Raw genomic sequence first — 18,808 nt, 5'->3', positions numbered from 1 at the left:
AAAAGGAAAAACTGGCAAGATGCCTTTTTTAAATGACTGTTGCTTCTCTTCGCTTTCTGTGGGTGGTAATCATGTGCCAAGTCAGCCCAAAATAAACTGTTATCTCTGGACCATAACAGGGGGGTCCCCTTTTTGTTAGCCTGGTATAGATGGGCAGATGATGAGAAGACCAGGATGCTTATACCTCACTTTTCTCATACAGTTTTCTGTTAATATGTCCTAACAAACCCCCGTAACGAAAGACATGGACTGTCAGTAACAGCATCGCACTTTCCACTCCACATTACACTACACTGTTGTTCTATGCATTTCTGACTGCTTTATTTAAAATGAATGCTGGTCCAACAACTAAGTTCTTCTGACTAATTAATCCAACGACCAATTCGTTTTTATTTAACTGTGATTATTATTTGTGAGGAGGATAGGATACCTGATGTACTGTCATTATGGTCTTTGGCCTAATCATACTGTATGTAAGACCACATGCTGATGTGAATTAAGGATTTAATGTGGTGAAATTGGTAACATTGAAGATTGCTGCAGGAACCTTTTTTTATGGCTTTATGGTAGACATACTAAACACCAAATGGTATCTCTCTGGAGAATATATGAAGTCATCTTGTCAATGTAAATATGTATTTGTTGAGATATATTGACTGAAACAACATAGCGCTGCTTTTTGCTCAGGTTCTGGTTCACCCCACCCCCACAAACGGCAACTCCTGGACCACATCGGGTGGAGCAGATACACCTTTCAGCAGCACTGTGAGATGGATAACACAACCGTAAAACTGCCACACGGGGGCGCTATATGATCCGTCTGCCATGCTGTACCGTAAATGGTGCTGACTAATTGGAAGGAGCAGAAATATAAGCCAATAGGTTAAAATCATGAAATGAAATAAAAATGGAGGGAAATGGGAAAGACTTGTTTGATTATTTTTAGTTGATGCAACTTCACTGTAATATTTCAGAAGAAATGGTAAAAAAAAAAAAACATTTGGACCTTTTGGATAAAAGGGGGATATTTGAGTGAACAAGGTGAATATTATTATTTAAAGAAAAATCAGTTTCTTTCTCTCAACAGGCATTTCAATAAACAACAGGGGCCACCGCCATACAATCAGTTGACTCAACATGACATGGATGTCAATTGGATTTTTTTTATAAGCTCCATAATATTGCTGTCAAACTAATTACTGCAGTAGCCTACTGCAAATTACCGCTGAATCAAAAGTATTATCAACAAAAATAACTGTTGGTTTCATAGGTAAAATTATTTGCTGGGCAGAGTAGAATATTCAGAAAATATTACATCATACTATTTTCGAATATTATTGCCCCCCATACACTAACATAAGAGCATAAGCAACTTTTAATGTTACAGCTGGTCGAGGGGAGCTGTTATTTTTAAATGTTAACATTTGGCTATATTTAAAATGTAAAATGTGAATCTGCAGAGTAGTCTACAATATAGCTGTCAGATAAATATATGGTGTATATAGGCTACAGTATGTTTACCCATGAAGTAGGCTAGTGGAGTAAAAGACTAAAAAACAAAACGAAATTGAAATACGTCTACTCCAGGTCTACTCCAGTAGGCTAGTTAGCACAACTCAAAATTGTTCATAAGTGCACTAGTTAATTAAATGTAATTACTTTCAGTGGCAGCAAACATGGTAGCCTATTGATTAAATTATTATAATTTTTTTTTAATAGTCCACTTTTTCTTTGTTGATAGATTCCCTTCAGATATGTAACTGCATCATACACGCCACTTGCTTAATACAGCTCGGGGCGGATCACTTTCGTTTCTGGGACCAAAATAATCAGTAGCTCAGGTCCGTCCAACGGGGATTGCTGAGTTGGTTAGGGCACTCCTCATCAAGATGGCTGCATTGCTGCGCGCAAGAATAGTGGCATCCTGGTGAAATGACGCAAGCCACAGTTTACGTTCAATCCTCGAGGCTCTGAGCTCGCTAGTAGTCTCCATAGCGCAGATCCCGCCCGCCCGGCCGACACACAGCCCCGGAAGACCGACCCCGGCTATCCTCCAGTGGACCGAGCGGAACCGGTTCATCTGAGTAAGTAGTACCCGCGTGAATTACTCGTCAATTGTCTCCCAGAGGTGTCATTTGTCCCCCTCAGTTAAAGCACGCTCCTGCCCGTGGTTAAGGGCTCTCTTTTACTCCTTCTCTTTTGTTGTTGTTTCCTGAGTGTAACCGTGATTACCCGGCGCTCTCCTCCTGCACACTGGGCTTCGCATCTCGCGCTTTTGTTGTTGTTGTCGGTGCTCGCTGCAACGTTAAACGCGGCTTTAGCTCAACGTTTTTCCCCCCATTTATACACACATGGAGGCTTCATGTGAGACGTGTACATGTGTCGCTTTCAGTAGAATGTGCCCGCTCGGTTGGCTGGGCTCGGACAGCGTCTACTCTGCTCAGCGCATTTCAAAGGTTCCACACATCCTGGTTGGCTCGTGCCAGCTTGTCCCGCTGCCCCCTTGCTGTCTGCCTGCTGACGCTGTTGTAATAAGGCCGTTTGCTGTGTTTGAAAAAACACTCAATATAAGGAAGACGGACATGGGCTACACTACAGGTAGTTGAGCTTTGTGGAAATGAAACTATTTGTACACACAGTATAGCCTTGTACACGTTCACACGCGGAGAACGTTTGCACTCTCCCTCTGCTTATAACTCTGCCTTACCCCTGTAGGGAACAAAGCGCCCAGTGTCTCCTTGTAAGCGCAGCTGGACACAGCTGTTGAGCCGAGCTGCAGCTCAAGAACCGGGACTGGACGGAACCTTAAACTGCAGTAGCCTATGATAGGAATAAACCACTGCCGTATGTTGACAACAACTCATAGGCTAACTGTTTTGTTGTTGTTGGCATTGCTTTAGAAAACTACTGAAGGCATGGCTGCTTACTGTTGCAATGCCTCTGCCTCAGAGGGAAGACAGGAGCTGTTGAAGAATGGTGGTAGGAAAAGTCACAGCAGCCAGAATTAGATTTGATACGGAAACCCATTTGCAGCCCATTACATTAGCCAAGACGTCTTAGCCTGAGTCCATTTCAAATGTATTGTATTTGCTTGCCCACTTCCTCACACTTTATTATAGGCTACTCACTGCATCAGCAAAGGGAACCGCTAAGTTCCCAGGAACTGCTTTCCTGGCTTGCTGCGTTCAAATGTGCCATATGGGCCATTAAAGCCACTGTAGATTTCCCCCCATGTTATCAACATCAACACCAGCCTCCCCATTATATCCATTCGCTGGCTGTGCAGTGGCACCCTGGTGTGAAAGTAGGTTGGTGTGTGTGGGGGCCAGCATTACAGAGCACGGCGTACTGTCACCACCACTGGCAGCAGCAGCTTACGTCAGGGTTATATAGGTTACCCATCATCAAGTATACTGGCAATACTGGGAGTGGATGGTTCAAGTCCCCCCTCCCTGCCTGCCTGCCTGTTTGATTTAGCCTGTCTGTCTTCATCTATCTGCCTCCATCTGCCTTTCTCTCACTCACTCACTCACTGGCGTAACACAGTGAGTGCGCTGTGTATGAATCGTCGCTCACATATGGATTTTCGTTTCCGTTGGCCAGCCAAACAGACTGAAACTGGAGTCTCTCTCTCTCTCTCTCTCTCTCTCTCTCTCTCTCTCTCTCTCTCTCTCTCTCTCTCTCTCTCTCTCCAAAGGCGGGAGAGGATCTATTCTTAGTCCTCCTCTTGTCTTCCTCGTCCCCCTCTCTCAGTCATCACCGCCGGCAACCGGCCCGTCCGTCCTGTCTGTCCCACCTATGGCCCTCCTCACCTTGAGATGATTAACATGCTTTTGCCCCCCCACCCTGTTTGTTTGGGTCATGATATGTCACAGTGTGAGGAGGTGGATGGGGAGTGGGGGCGACGGCGACGGCGACTGTGGCTCAGGTGGTAGAGTGGGTCGGCCAGTGATTGAAGGCTTGGCGGTTCGATCCCCACCCTGCCACTTGTGTCATGGTTGTTGTGTCCTTGGGCAAGACACTTCACCTACCTTGCCTCGTGTGAATGTCGCTAGTTGGCCTGCTATGCCGGTGTATGAATGTGTGTGTGAATTGTAAAGTGTAAATTGGGGGGGGTGTGGAGGAGGGGTTTCCATGGTTACCAGGATGTCTTCGCTGTATGTGTGTGTGCGTGTGTGTGTGTGTGTGTCTGTCTGTGCCTGTGTGTGGGCGTGGGAAGGAGGGAGTTCCCATGTCTCTCTCTTGCATCCAGTTTGTGTTTGCTCTGCGTGGCTGTGCTGCCTCGCTGCTGTCAGGTGCGATGATGGTGAGGGGAGGCGGTCTATATTGCAGTGCAGAAAGCACAAGGCCAGCGCAACATGATCCCTGTGGATTCTGTGTGTCTATCAGTTTGTCAGAGGGGCTCGCTGGCCCATCGGTTTGTCTATACATGACTTTTGAATCACACAGGCTCAGAGAAGCTGCAAAAGTTTTGCAGTATGAAACCCCGGGAAAAACCAATGCATTTGTGTGGTGTGTGTTATCATTTGCTTTGTCATTTCTGGTATGTGTGTGTGTGTGTTAGTTTACGTGCGTCCGTAGGCATTGCAGTCATCATCGACGTGCAAATCAGTGGATGTGGGCTGTTTGTTTCTGCCACTGTTGGTTGTCTGACTGCTTGCCTTTTGAGTCAGCAGGGGTCGACTGTGTGTGCAGCCTACATGCATTGCTATGTGTGATTGTGCCTGTCCCATGATAAAGCAGCGGCTCTCCTCTGTGTCCCCACAGTGCTGTTTTATGTCCAGAGTCCAGTTGGGATGGGGCAGGGTCCAGTACTGATAGAGGTTGCCATTTTTTTTTATGTTTGTTTTCTTTTCTTATCTCCTATTCTCACTCTGAAACACTGTGCAGAGATTGACACAGCACCTCTGCCCAGTGACTTCCCAAAGCCTCTATAGATAAAATGATGCTTTCTGATGGGATCTCTGCTGGCCATGTGCACGTTCCTTGATAAGGACAATTCCTGCTGTTAGGCTGAAAATTAGCCAATACAATTATTGTTAGTGAAAATAAAACCACAACAAACACACTACTGACATGTCATGGGGTGGGTATCTATCTGCAAGTTTCACTGTCTGGTCATTGATGTAGATCCAGATGAGACTGAGTGGGTTTACCTCCAAACACATTCCTTGTTTGTTTACCATTTCATGCCTCAGATTTTTGTACGGAAACACTACAGGAGGACCATAAACGTATTCAATATTTAGATGTCAAATTTAATTTAAGCATAACATTTTAGTTGATTTTCTATATGGTATAAGTCTTGTTCTATAGCAGATGTCCAGAGTTTTTGATATTGTGAAAGATAGATGCACTGCATGTGTGATACATTTTGCGTAAAAATGAACAGCAATAATAATAATATAAACAATGGTTGATTGATTGATGAATTGAATCATGGTTTCAACTCAAACTCTTATGACTTGTTGTTAACAATCACCTCGCCTATAGGACGCCCCTGTTGCTGACATCATATATGATGTATACACCTTTCTTGAAATTAAACATATAAATCGCAAGCGGCTACTGCCTAGTGCCTACACAGTCAAATAACTTCATTTGTCATAAGAAGATTTGCGCCAGTCAGGCTCAGGCGGGGCTCACCAACTAGAGGTTAAACAATCTCCCCGTTTTGTGATTTCTGCATACATACGCCATAATATAGTCACACACATCAATACACGGATAGCCATTTCATCCATGTTTCTTGACACATTTGCTCTCAGCCGATTTGTGAATTTAGTATGATAATGTTCAGTGTCATTAGACCCTATGGATGGTCGATTTACCAACTGTTGAGCGAAAGGTTTCCTCGCTGTGTGGCATGCACGTGATAGATGAGAGACAGAATAACATTTTGTATCTACAGCAGCCATGTTGAAACCACAAAGCACCAGCTCATCTCCTGCTCCTTCGTGATGTGTTTCATTCACACACTGAGACTGAGATCCATTTATCTTGCAGTGATGCTGGCTAATTATGCAGAGAGTCATATTTCTATATTTATTTTCTTCAGCTGTATATGAATGAATATGGTTGGTGTCCTTTTTACTTTGCTGATTGTCAATGGGTGGGTTGGTTTGTTAGCAATGGATGAGAAAAACATGTTTGACCTTGTATGGCTGCCGTGTTGAAGTGAGGTCCACTCTATCATGTGCAGCTGTCTGTCAGTAAATGTGATGAACAAGCACTAACACTCACACATACTAGACTTGAATACATAACAGGTAGTCAATGATAAACAAAAACACAAACCACAATACTGAACACCTTTTTATAGGTCTAGTCTACCGTCTGTAATTTTGCGGCAGTCTTAACTTTCGAGTACCTTTTCTACAGACCAGAGTAACTGTTAAGTCCAGAAATACACCTGTTAAATTCATCTCGAGATTTGAGCAAGATGTCAAAATCAATGGCCAGACACATATCTTTTGCAAAGCGCATGTTAGATATGTCAAAACTTGGACTTAATTGACCACCAATATCCTTAAAGCTGCCTTCAAGCAATGGCCCACCTGAACTACTGCCATGTTCTTTCTTACTTTGCGAAACGCACAATACAGCTAAAGCATTTCTTCAGTTACTCTTCCACCTTTTTTGATCTTAGCTATTTATTCACCGACCGATCACCCCTACGGCTCTGACCTGCTTTTACCTCAGTCACGGTTGGGAGCAGCAGAGCGGAGTAGTATCGGGGAGGGAGTACAACGGGCATGACTACCACTACTTTCTTGTTTTTCTTTTTTCGGCTTATCCGTCTAGTTTTTTGAGAAGCCAGTGGGCACAGTGGCACAAACACCCACCTGGTAATGGGCCTCGGAGAAGACATTTTATCCTCGTGTGGTCTGTATTAGGTAGAATGATTTTTTTTTTTATGGTTTTGTTGTACCTGCACATAGATAGTTCCCTAAATACAGCTTAGGTTACATGTTCTGGTCTCTGAAGTTAGGCTAGGGAAAGAAAAAAGAAAGAGAGCAATAGATATATCCCTCCATTTCAGCTCAGTGTGGTTTTTATGGAGCCTGGAGTAAAAACATAGGGCTCTCCTCTCGCCAAAGTGTATGTATGTAACAACTTGTGCTCTTTATTTCTTCAGCAGCAGCACATGCCATAGTTATGTGCAATGTGTCCATCTCATTGTCAGTCACACACAGCCAGGCTTTGGTTTCCACACAGCAAGAAAAAACAGAGGAGCTCCTGTATGTTGTATCATGCCCATCCCCGAACCACTTATCACCCTCATTACAACAGTTAGTAAAGAGGACAGAGCAGACACGGTCAGAGACAGAGACAATGCAGACGTACGCTTAAAGCAACAGCACACACACACACACACACACACACACACACACACACACACACACACACTCCACTCAGGAGAGAAACCTTGACTGTCCAGAAGCCAGCGTGTGTGTTGGCACGGCTTCCCAGGCTTGTCAGACTGATGGAGTGTTTAAACTGGGACGAGAGGAGAGGTGCAGCATTTTCACTGCCTGGCTAAAGTAAATATTATGGCGCGTTGGCCCAGGAGTCGTACTGAAGCTCTGCTCTGTCACAGAGAGAGAGAGAGAGAGAGAGAGAGAGAGAGAGAGAGACTGCAGCACACAGCAGTGATTCTCTCCATTAGTGAAGTGTGCCTCCAAGCAACTTCAGGTACAACATGTATGCGTTTGCTTAATAACTGTTAGAGTAAACATAATGGTACATTTGTAAGATTAGCCATAGGGTGGGGAAGTATTTGCTGTTGCATGAAGGTTGCAGGTTAATATAAAGTGTGAGATAATGTACAATTGTCAACTTGACACATCCATATTATAGGGATATCTACTCTGGGTTATTGTTATGGCAATATGATCCTCAATGGTTTTGTGCATTTGGTTAGGAAGCAATTGAAAGAGAGACCACAGAATGCATCGCAACAAAATAATGCATTTCATATGTGAGTAAGATTAATAATGGTGATATGACGATGCTGAAGAAGATTGAACTTTGATTTATTACTGTTCGGGGGAAATACAGAATGTTCCGGTCTGCCTGCCGTAAACTGTTCTGTCTAGGTTCCCAGGAGATTGCACCAGAGCAAAGGCATTAATAATAACTCTATACAAGATAGTCTTGTTTTCACTGATGCTGTTACAGGTCATTTATGATCATCAGAGGAAACACCGCAGGACTGTTCCATGAACATTTAAACGTTCCTCATTGGGAGGTTTAAACATTTTGTCCGATAGCGACTCTCTGCAATCCATGTATTTGGTTTGTGTGGATGTGGCTAAACCGTGCCACTGTAACAATAGCGACCCTATAGCATATTGTAAGGCACTGACCAGCTCCGTTAAGCTCATTTTATGGCAGGACAGTGCATTCCAGCAGGGCATGGCTCAGCACTCAGTGGTGCGGCATGATGAAATCCAGGATGAGTCCATGCTGTGTCACACAGGTAGGAGCACAGTATAGAGTCCAGCCCTTCAGCTCCGAGGCTACAGACTGTGGCTGATCATGACATCATCACTTCCAAACCCCAGGCTTTCACATCTCTATTTTCTTACCAGGAAGCAGAAGGAACGGCCACTCCAGTAGCCCTGTGATGGGAACTGAAAAAACCCTAGAAGGATACAAATCTGATTCTGCACACACAAAAAAAACAAGAGCAAACAAACCCGCACACCTCCCCAAACTCAGCCCAGCCAGTTTTTCAGGCTCTGCTGACTGTGGTCGATGGCTCTGCCTCTCTGGCACCCGTGTTTGAGAAACCTTTGCACTGCACACTGCTGCGTGTGTGTGTGTGTGTGTGTGTGTGTCTCTGTGTGTGTGTGTGTGTGTGTGTGTGTGTGTGTGTGTGTGTTTTATGCAGGCATGTAGTAGGCTGAGATCTCCCTGCACAGTCCTTTTGGAGTCCCTCCTTGGACAAACTGACTGGTAATGAAGGCTTGTATTCACACGGCTCGAGAGTAGGTCACGTCCCACCTCCCAGGTATGCAGGCATGGGCAAGCCTGTGTGTGTTTGTTAAGCAACCCGTTTGACCTAAACATGCATTTGATAGAGTTGGAGCCAAGGTCTTTAAGTGGCGCAGAGACTTACATTATGTGTTTGACGTCTTATTTGAGAATGCTCACGGCTCCCGGGTTAAACATTGAGAGGAAAGGCCCTCTGCCAAATCTGGTGTAAGTTTAGCTAGAAATTATGCAAGACCTGCGAGCTGACATCATGATATTATTTTTATCTCTAAATTAGGCGCTTGTGCTTTGCTTTGGCTAGACTAGAGTATGCCCAAGATGAATGTTTAGCATTTGGTGTGAGTTTCTTGGATCCAGAAGTGTGTGTGTGTGTGTGTGTGTGTGTGTGTGTGTGTGTGTGTGTGTGTGTGTGTGTGTGTGTGTGTGTGTGTGTGTGTGTGTGTGTGTGTGTGTGTGTGTGTGTGTGTGTGTGTGTGTGTGTGTGTGTGTGTGTGTGTGTGTGTGTGTGTGTGTGTGTGTGTGTGTGTGTGTGTGTGTGTGTGTGTGTGTGTGTGTGTGTGTGTGTGTGTGTGTGTGTGTGTGTGTGTGTGTGTGTGTGTGTGAGTATAAGAAACTCTAATCCCCTTCAGATGGCGTCATGTTTATCAGATCATGTTGGCTCACAAGCGCGTGTGTGTGTCGTGTAACAGCAGGAGTAAAAGATACTTGGTGTGAGGGTCTTAGCTGACCTGTCAGACTTAAGCCTTTCCCATTGACACACTCATGCATCTACAGGAATGGCCTTGCTCCGCTCCGTGCAGCCCAGTCCAGCTGTCCTGTGGGTTAAGTCAACGCGGTGCAACGCCCCACTGTGGTCTTGCATGTGGCACGGAGCGGCTTGTTTGGGTTAGAGAGCTCAGGACTCACTCGGCTGGACTCGTCGCCCATGCTAAAAGTGTATGCATGCACTGATCTCATTCATTGCAAAGTGAAACATGGCCAATGGAGTAAGAGAGGATGCATAACTGGAATTTTCCCCGACCCTTTTATTCTCCTCTATTGCGGTGATTCAGTGCCTTTTTGAATATAAAGTAGGTGTAATGGTGCATGTGTCTATTCGAGCTGTGAGCGGTTCAATCGGAAGGTAATTTTCCCTTTCTCTGACGCCATTTGACATGAAAAACTCGTCAAAAGTCAGAATGACACAATTTCACTGCACACTCGCTGCGTTTTAGACAACCTCATTCAAACAAAACTGTATTTTTTGATAAAACGATTGGACACCGGTCTAAATGCTGTGCCAAAATCAACAGTGTGCATCTTCTCATTAAAAGTCACCTCTCAAAAAATTAAAGAATTTGAAGATACCACCATTTCACTGGAATTTCTTGAGTGTACAGACTATGAGTAATACAAGGAGACCTCCCACTTGTTTATGTATAGTCATTTGCCTTTGTAACAGTCAGCCAAGCTAGCTGTAGCTCACATTTATATGTATAACCTAAGTAATAGCACAGCTTGGCTTACAGATTCACACGGCGTAGCATTATCCTTCCCCGGACACAACAATAGCTCTGGGACTGCGAGGTCTATTTTTAGCCTACTCCGTCCTACTCACAATTTGATGTTTCAATACTCAACACAAATCAAAGCCGCTCTTCAAACAGATGCTGCCCACACACACCAGGCAGAGACCCTTTGAAACATGAAATCTATCAAGGCTGCTCACATTCGTCAATGCACTTCCTTCACTGCTTACAGAAGGGCGCCTCTGTGCTCTGCTAATCTGTTGCTCACTTTAATTCTACTCTTAATAGCCCAGAGTTAAGAGAAGTTTGACTGTCTCACTGGCTGTGCGATTTCTCCATCTCTTCCTCTGACAGGTAACATGCATCCCTGTGGCAGCGTTTGCATGTGCACAAACACACACACACACCTCCTTCTCCTCAGTCCTCGTTAATGCGACTCTGTCAAAAGATTATGATTATGCCGGATGAGCTTATTTTTTTGAAACTTTGCCACTAGTGTCTCTGTGTGACTGCGTGCCTGAGACTGCATTAAGACCGTCCAGCTGTGTGTGTGTGTGTGTGTGTGTGTGTGTGTGTGTGTGTGTGTGTGTGTGTGAGAGAGAGAGAGAGTGTGTGTGTGTGCTATAATGGAGTCGTTCCAGAGCGGAAGTCGTAGTAAGAGGTGTCTCATGTTGCCTGGAATGGGCTGATAAGCTAGGTCAGGACACACACAAACACACACACACTCAGGCCACAGGTGACAGCACACACATACACATTACTCACACACACATCCAGAGTTCCTGTGTGTTCGCCTGCCTGTCTTGACACTGTCTCCCATAGGCACAGCCTCTTCTCACCCACGAGCCCAATGAGAAATGTGTAAGCTCTACTCAGGCTCTAGAGATGAATGTCTTTTTTTTCTTTTTTTTTTACCAGAGATGGGAAAAGGGATTCATTTACAAATTCCCTAATCTCCCACTGAACATACCCTCACACCTACACTCACACTTCCACAACAGGTTTTAAGTCAAATTGATTTAAAGTTGTATTCATAGTTTTGGCAACTTATTGTACACACCGTATTTACACCATTTACTTTGTTTGTTAGTTTCCTCCAATGTGCAATGTCAAACAGAAGCCCATTGTCTTGTTTAATGATGGGACTGTCTGGAGCTAGACCAATACATTGCCTAGGGCTTGGTTTACATATCATCCGAGATTATCATAACCATTATTGTGGATAAAGCTGTTGGCATTTATGGTGGAAGATAAGTCACTAGAAACTGTGGTGCTGAAATGCCAATGCAATTTTATATATACAGTTTATCTACCAGAGATAATGGACAAACCTGGACAAACCTATTTTTCATATTTCATATTTCAACACACGTAAAATCAGCCAGGCCTGCTCAGGGAACATGGTGACGTCGCTATAAATAGTGGTCTGACGGGAAAGAAATAATCACACAGACGATCAATCCAACAGAAACTGAAAGTGAGTGCACCTGAATTCTCAATGTAAATAATCCTTTATTGTAACCATGGGGATTTGATGAGTGCCATCATGTTATCATTACTGATACATTTTATCGTAACTGTTTAACCACAACAACATACAGTATTGTCATACAGTTAACTCATACAGCACCCATCAAAAACAAACCACTGTACACCTGGCACTTTGTGTTGTGTCCAGAGAGATGGAGGGTGGTCGGGCCGCAGCCTAAACACAGGATTGAACACTAGCCTCCTGTCATCTTCAAACACTGTGACAATCACTGAAGGAGGGAGGAGGGAAAGGCGCTATCTTTTGAAGCTCTGCACTCGTCTTTCTCTTTGGTCTCTCTCTATCCATTTCCTTTACTCCTGTTCACCTGCTCCTTACCTTTCTCCGTCTTCACTGCCCCATGCTGGTTTCATTTAAGGATTTTGTGTGTGTGTGTGTGTGTGTGTGTGTGTGTGTGTGTGTGTGTGTGTGTGTGTGTGTGTGTGTGTGTGTGTGTGTGTGTGTGTGTGTGTGTGTGTGTGTGTGTGTGTGTGTGTGTGTGTGTGTGTGTGTGTGTGTGTGTGTGTGTGTGTGTGTGTGTGTGTGTGTGTGTGTGTGTGTGTGTGTGTGTGTGTGTGTGTGTGTGTGTGTGTGTGTGTGTGTGTGTGTGTGTGTGTGTGTGTGTGTGTGTGTGTGTGTGTGTGTGTGTGTGTGTGTGTGTGTGTGTTTGTAAATGGCGGCAGTCAGGTGGACTCTGTCAATGACAGCATATAGCATGTGTGAGTGACAGGGAGACTACAGCGTAATGTGTCTGACAGTACTTGTGATTGACTGACAGTGGCTTTCACAGCTTCAAGTCAGCTGTCCGTGTGAGTGTGTGAGGGCTTGGCTTTGCTCTCCATTTTCTTTTTTTTTATCCATTTATCCTCATGGTGTTAAGAAACAGCTGTTTGGTTTACAGACAGTTCAACACTGCTGGTTCAGGCCGGCACACAGTTTCAAGATAATGTTGAAATTATCAGGCGACTTAACTGAATCAAGGACATATTCATTAATTTATATCTGGTTTTAAATCTGCACTTATCAATATGTTTTACTTAAACAATGACTTATTGTAATGGGAATGTGTGTTGCTGCTATGAGATGAATATCACGGGGTATTGCAGTTTCCCTCAGTTATACGTAGCATTTGATCGTCTTATAGCCCATCATTTTGGACCTCCGACCGGCAATTTGACTGACTTGGTTTTGTCTTGTTAGCCTTGGCTTCAGCGAGCAAAAAACACTGTACGCTACCTGCTCAGTGCAAATCAGCTGACAGCCAATGTTATATACTACCTGTTGAACTTAGTTGAGCAATTAACAGATACATAAATGGATAAAGACGAGTGACAATTTGAAAGATACATTTTTTTCTCCAAAACCTCCAAAAGGCGGTCAATTAGGTTTAGATTTGGTAACTGCAAAAGGCCATAGCAATTTATAAGATTTGTATACTCATCAAACCGTTCATTGACTTGTGCCCTATTGGATGTGGTCATTGCCATCCTGGAAGACACCTCGCCCACGGGGATAGAAATGTGTCATCATAGGATAAAAGGTGATCACTCACAACAACTTGGTATTGATTTGAAGTGCCCCTTCTCTATGAAGGGGACAAGTACTGTTCTCCTGAGTCTTAGTATTGTTGAGAATATGGTGAAGGGTGACTCATCTGACCTAAGCACTGTTTCTCTTTAGACCAGTGCCTGTGTTTATTTTGCACCACTGAATCTCAAACTCTGAAAAATGTGCATTATGTGCAAATATCAACAGACTGACATGATTACATATATTAATCAACTAAGAATGCAATCAAAGTAAAAAAAAATCCACTGGACTGCCGTGCTGGTCCTGCTCTTCACATATATAATTACAGTGACTTTTTATCAGCCCCTTAAATGAAATGGAGAGGTTAAAATCTGCAACCCCTTCGTATAAATGCCCACTTCACTTTCTACTGATGTATTGTGACTCAACCTACATCTGTGGCTCCCAACAGCGTGTGTGAGAGTGCCACTACTGTGAGGAAATAATGTGTTTTAAGTGTCCTGCTTAAAAAAATCATTAATTCATCATTAAGACCGTGTGTGTGTGTGTGTGTGTGTGTGTGTGTGTGTGTGTGTGTGTGTGTGTGTGTGTGTGTGTGTGTGTGTGTGTGTGTGTGTGTGTGTGTGTGTGTGTGTGTGTGTGTGTGTGTGTGTGTGTGTGTGTGTGTGTGTGTGTGTGTGTGTGTGTGTGTGTGTGTGTGTGTGTGTGTGTGTGTGTGTGTGTGTGTGTGTGTGTGTGTGTGTGTGTGTGTGTGTGTGAGAGAAGCATTTTACATTGATTGACCCTGTTTGTTTGGCATAAAGAAGGAGAAGAGGTTTGTTAGCAGGAATCACAGTGTATAGTGTTTCTGGATAAGTGACCATCTATGAATCCAATTGTAAGATGAGAACAGCATGGTTTATGATGTGTGTCTCTGCAGGTGAGAGTGCGATGAGGAGAGCCTTCAGAGTGTGAGGCCATGGGCTGCACCTCGGCCAAGCAGGTGTCGGCCGTGCCCAGTGACGAGGAGGGACGCGGCAAGGCCTACAGCAACGGAGACCTCTTCACCGGTCAGTATACACACACACATTCATACATACATATACACACACACACACACACACACACACACACACACACACACACAGAGTTGTCAATAAAAAGCTATACATAGACAGCTCCATTTCATTGTGTTAATTGTTCAGCGTAGACCAATTGCCCCGTCTGCCCCCACACAATATATTCTCTTTTATTATCGCTCATGGTCCTCTGGCGGAGTGTAAAGTTCTCCATTTCAGACAATAACTGTCAACAGCTCGCTTTTATTGGAGTCATCCTTTGTTGGCAGTTCATGTGAGGTAGAGGAAGTAACCAGCTAGTGAGATTCCAGTGTTAACTCTGTGCTCCCTTAGGTGTTTGCGTATCCTAAGTGAAACATTTGAAAAATGTATCCTTATTATGTCATGAAGTTGGAATTGATGGAAGACACTATTGAGCTGCACTGCGCTGGTTTTGGAGCGTCACAAATCCCCAAGCAGGGACTAAATATCTTTGTCTGCAGCTGCAATTTTAAACATTCTGTTTTTAATCTCTCTCTTCTTGGTGAGTTAGAATTATGACCGACTAAATTGCTTGTTCACCCCCGTTGATGGTAACCCCCCGATATTTCTTCTCTAATGTTTGTTTTTGTTTGGTGAAATACTGCAAAGTGTATCCCCCTCAGGCCTCTAAAAATGCTAAAATGAAACAAAAAATGTGGGGAATCTCCCGGTCACTAGCATATATGAAAATGAAACGAATGCAGGCTCTGATAATATAGAGACACTGCTTACTTTTAAAGGGTCACAAGCCACAAAAGGGTGGGAACTGGTGGAGAATTTAACTGGATTAGACTGAGGGACAATTCATCAAGAACAACTTCAATAATTGATTAATCGTTTACATTTTTTATTCATGCTTTTTCTGGTCCCTCCTTTCTTTACTGCAGTGATGCTGTTTTACATCATTTGAAACAGAATGTTTTTGGAATGTTGACTGTTGGTCTCGCAACATATTGAACCTTTGGCTCTGCAGGAATTTTGATAGTGACACATTTCTAGCAAAGAATCCCCCTCTAGTCCCCTTCTAATGTTCCTCCCTTACTTACATGGGAGGGCCCTTCGGACGAAAGCCTCTACCAAACATGATGTCATTTCATAGAATTGATTAATTAAAAATATAAAGAAATCAGTAGATTAATCCCTAATGACTGTAATTATTTGTTGCAGCAATGCAGCTCCAGTTTTTAATAATAGTTCCCAGGCTGAGAGAGAGCGATGAAAGTGAAGGCCAGAGGAAGAAAGAGAGGAAGAGAGAGATGATGGGTGGTGGTGGAGGGATTAACGGCGATTAAGAATTAGGAGCAACACTCTGGTGTAAATGTACGCGGGCGAAGGGATGAGGCAGATGAATGACGATCCACAGGAGGTCCTCTCTCTCTCTCTCTCTCTTTCTCTCTCACCCTCTCTGTCTCTCTCCTTTCTCACCCTCTGTCTGTCTCTCTCACTCTCCTTTCTCACCCTCTCTGTCTCACTCTCCTTTCTCACCCACTGTCTGTCTCTCTCTCTCTCCTTTCTCACCCTCTGTCTGTCTCTGTCTCTCTCTCCTTTCTCACCCTCTCTGTCTCTCTCTCTCCTTTCTCACCCTCTGTCTGTCTCTGTCTCTCTCTCCTTTCTCACCCTCTGTCTGTCTCTGTCTCTCTCTCCTTTCTCACCCTCTGTCTGTCTCTGTCTCTCTCTCCTTTCTCACCCTCTGTCTGTCTCTCTCTCTCCTTTCTCACCCTCTGTCTGTCTCTCTCTCTCCTTTCTCACCCTCTGTCTGTCTCTCTCTCTCCTTTCTCACCCTCTGTCTGTCTCTCTCTCTCTCCTTTCTCACCCTCTGTCTGTCTCTCTATCTCCTTTCTCACCCTCTCTCTGTCTCTCTCTCCTTTCTCACCCTCTGTCTCTCTCTCTCTCTCTCTCCTTTCTCACCCTCTCTGTCTGCGATATCTCATTCGACATGCTACGACTCGCCCCTTCTATTCTCTCTTAGACACGTTCCCCCGTCACCCAACCTCCTTGTGATCTCTCTGTTCTCACGCTTTTTTTTCCCTTCCTCATCTTTCAAAGATTCACGAAAAATGTCATTTGTTACATCATAATAAAGTGTGTGCAGTGAAATGTTGGGTGTGGCAGAGAATATAGAATAGAATAAAACAAACTCAAAAAAATGCAAGAACAGTTTTAACAGAATATATACACACGTCGTTGTGAGGAATACTATACATAATTAGAATAACGACTAGAAAAACATCAATCAAAAGTGGTGATGAATGATATCAATGTTGGAAGTTTTGCAATATGGCCAGCAGAGTTAAAGTGTTGTTCTAGAGAGCGACAGAATGAGTCGGAGCAGATTAGAGGTTAGGGATGGGAGGAGTGGAGTAGAGTGTTTTTCCTTGACAGAGGAAGGGAGAATGACGCTGTTGCTCTTCTCTATTTTTTTTTCCTTCTCTCTCTCTCTCTCTCTCTCTCGCGTCTCTGTCTCGGGTTAAAACATTGCCCCTTCCCTTCCCCTCCCCTGCTCAAGGCCTAGTTCCTCCCTTCCTCTTTTTCTCGAGTCTCTCTATTTTGGGTCTCTCCCTCCCTCCTTCCTCTCTTCCTGCCATCATCTCCCAGTGTTTCTTCTCCCTAGCTCTCTCTTCCTTTTCTTCTCTGGCACAACATTAGGTCACAACCTTTTGTCCTTCCACCTCCCCTCCTCTTTTTTCAGAATCGGCCTCTTCCTCCCATCCTATCCACCCCCAGTCTCGCTGTCAGTTGTTTTAAAAGGGAATCCAGAGTGGCACTGGCTAGGCCTGGACTACTGTTTGAGCTTGAGTGTTTGTTTGTGTGTGTGTGATTGTACGTGTACAGAGGTGGAAGACTGAAGTGACCTGAATAGTGTGGAGATTATCCATGCCACAACAACCCCATCCTTATTACAACACCCTTTCTTCATCTCATCTTCATCCACTCTTATGTTTGTTTGTCTTTCACTTCTATCTGTCCATCTCCTCTTTCTCTTCAGTATCACATTTTAACACAGTGTCTGTATTGTAGTCTCTCTTTCCCACTTCAATCGGCGTCCTCTCCCAACCCTAGTCGTATAACCTCGCTGCATCCGGTGTGCTTCTTATGATCGAGAGTCGGAAAAGATTGGTCAGCCAGCATACACAGTACACACACAAATGTACCCCCAGTAGACTGTGTCTCAGTGTATGTCCTCTCATTTGTGTGCGTACAGTATATGTTTTGCGTTTTGCATATCAGTGTACTTAGTTAGACGCTGCTGAGCCCTCCTCTAGCTCCCACTAATTCACAATCGCCTCCCCAACAGATTGTCTGCCAGTCTGTATGCCCTTGTGTGTGTGTGTGTGTGTGTGTGTGTGTGTGTGTGTGTGTGTGTGTGTGTGTGTGTGTGTGTGTGTGTGTGTGTGTGTGTGTGTGTGTGTGTGTGTGTGTGTGTGTGTGTGTGTGTGTGTGTGTGTGTGTGTGTGTGTGTGTGTGTGTGTGTGTGTCAGATATTCTGGCTGCCCCCTCTGTCAAACTCCGGCCCGCTATAACCCCAGCCCTGCCCCTCTCTCTCTCTCGGTCGCTCTCTCGGACAATAACCGGAAAAGTCTGAGCTCTATTACACAAACACTGAAGGACCAAGTAGAGGAAAATAGCAACACTCTCCACAACATCGCGTCCATTTATGTCTGCAATAATCACAGCCGGGAGGAGATTGGAGCAGAGATACTGTGTTTTGTGTTGTGTGTGTGTGTGTGTGTGTGTGTTGCACGCTAACATGTATACACAACATGAAGCGTGCAGATTTCACTGTTTGTCTTAGGATCTGTGGTGTTTTTATATGGGCAGTGGAGCAGCTGATTTGTTTTGAGGGTCTGTCCGTCTGACAGAATCTAATGTCATATTCCATGACACTAATGTCATGGAATATGAAGTGGGAGCAAGTATGTTCCGTCTTTCAGTTGCTGATTTTGCATTGATTTACCAAGAAGAGACCTGCAAGAGGATCAATAGTTGTTCTCACTTCCCAGGGAATAAGATGGGATCGCTCACAAGTGATTGTTTTATTAGTGCTTTCAAAGAAATGCTGAGTGCTGGCTCTTCAAACACACTTAGCTCTCTTTTATCAGTCCTTGGAAGTATTTTTTCGCATACAAAAAGGAAGGTTGAGGAGATACAGTACACCCTTGAAT

At 44.2% G+C, this 18,808-nt stretch overlaps 2 protein-coding genes across 2 annotated transcripts in view; both read left to right on the top strand.

The window, feature by feature from the left end:
- Positions 1-815, top strand: part of edem3 (ER degradation enhancer, mannosidase alpha-like 3) — a gene marked incomplete at its 3' end in the record, with an annotated part of 12,425 nt that extends 11,610 nt beyond the window's left edge. Inside the window, exon 20 of the mRNA XM_080032829.1 lies at positions 688-815. Coding sequence (XP_079888955.1) covers positions 688-815 — 128 coding nt within the window. The remainder of the gene's footprint in view (positions 1-687) is intronic.
- A 1,025-nt stretch (positions 816-1,840) lies between these two features.
- LOC307254604 (uncharacterized protein C1orf21 homolog) overlaps positions 1,841-18,808 on the top strand; it is a 28,137-nt gene continuing 11,169 nt past the window's right edge. The window contains exons 1-2 of the mRNA XM_080033051.1: positions 1,841-2,084; positions 14,486-14,615. Coding sequence (XP_079889177.1) covers positions 14,525-14,615 — 91 coding nt within the window. The 5' untranslated portion in view covers positions 1,841-2,084; positions 14,486-14,524. The remainder of the gene's footprint in view (positions 2,085-14,485; positions 14,616-18,808) is intronic.

Source organism: Ammodytes marinus (assembly GCF_949987685.1).
Source record: "Ammodytes marinus genome assembly, chromosome: 8".
NCBI lineage: Eukaryota > Metazoa > Chordata > Actinopteri > Uranoscopiformes > Ammodytidae > Ammodytes > Ammodytes marinus.
This window is presented reverse-complemented; position numbering and strand designations above follow the sequence as displayed.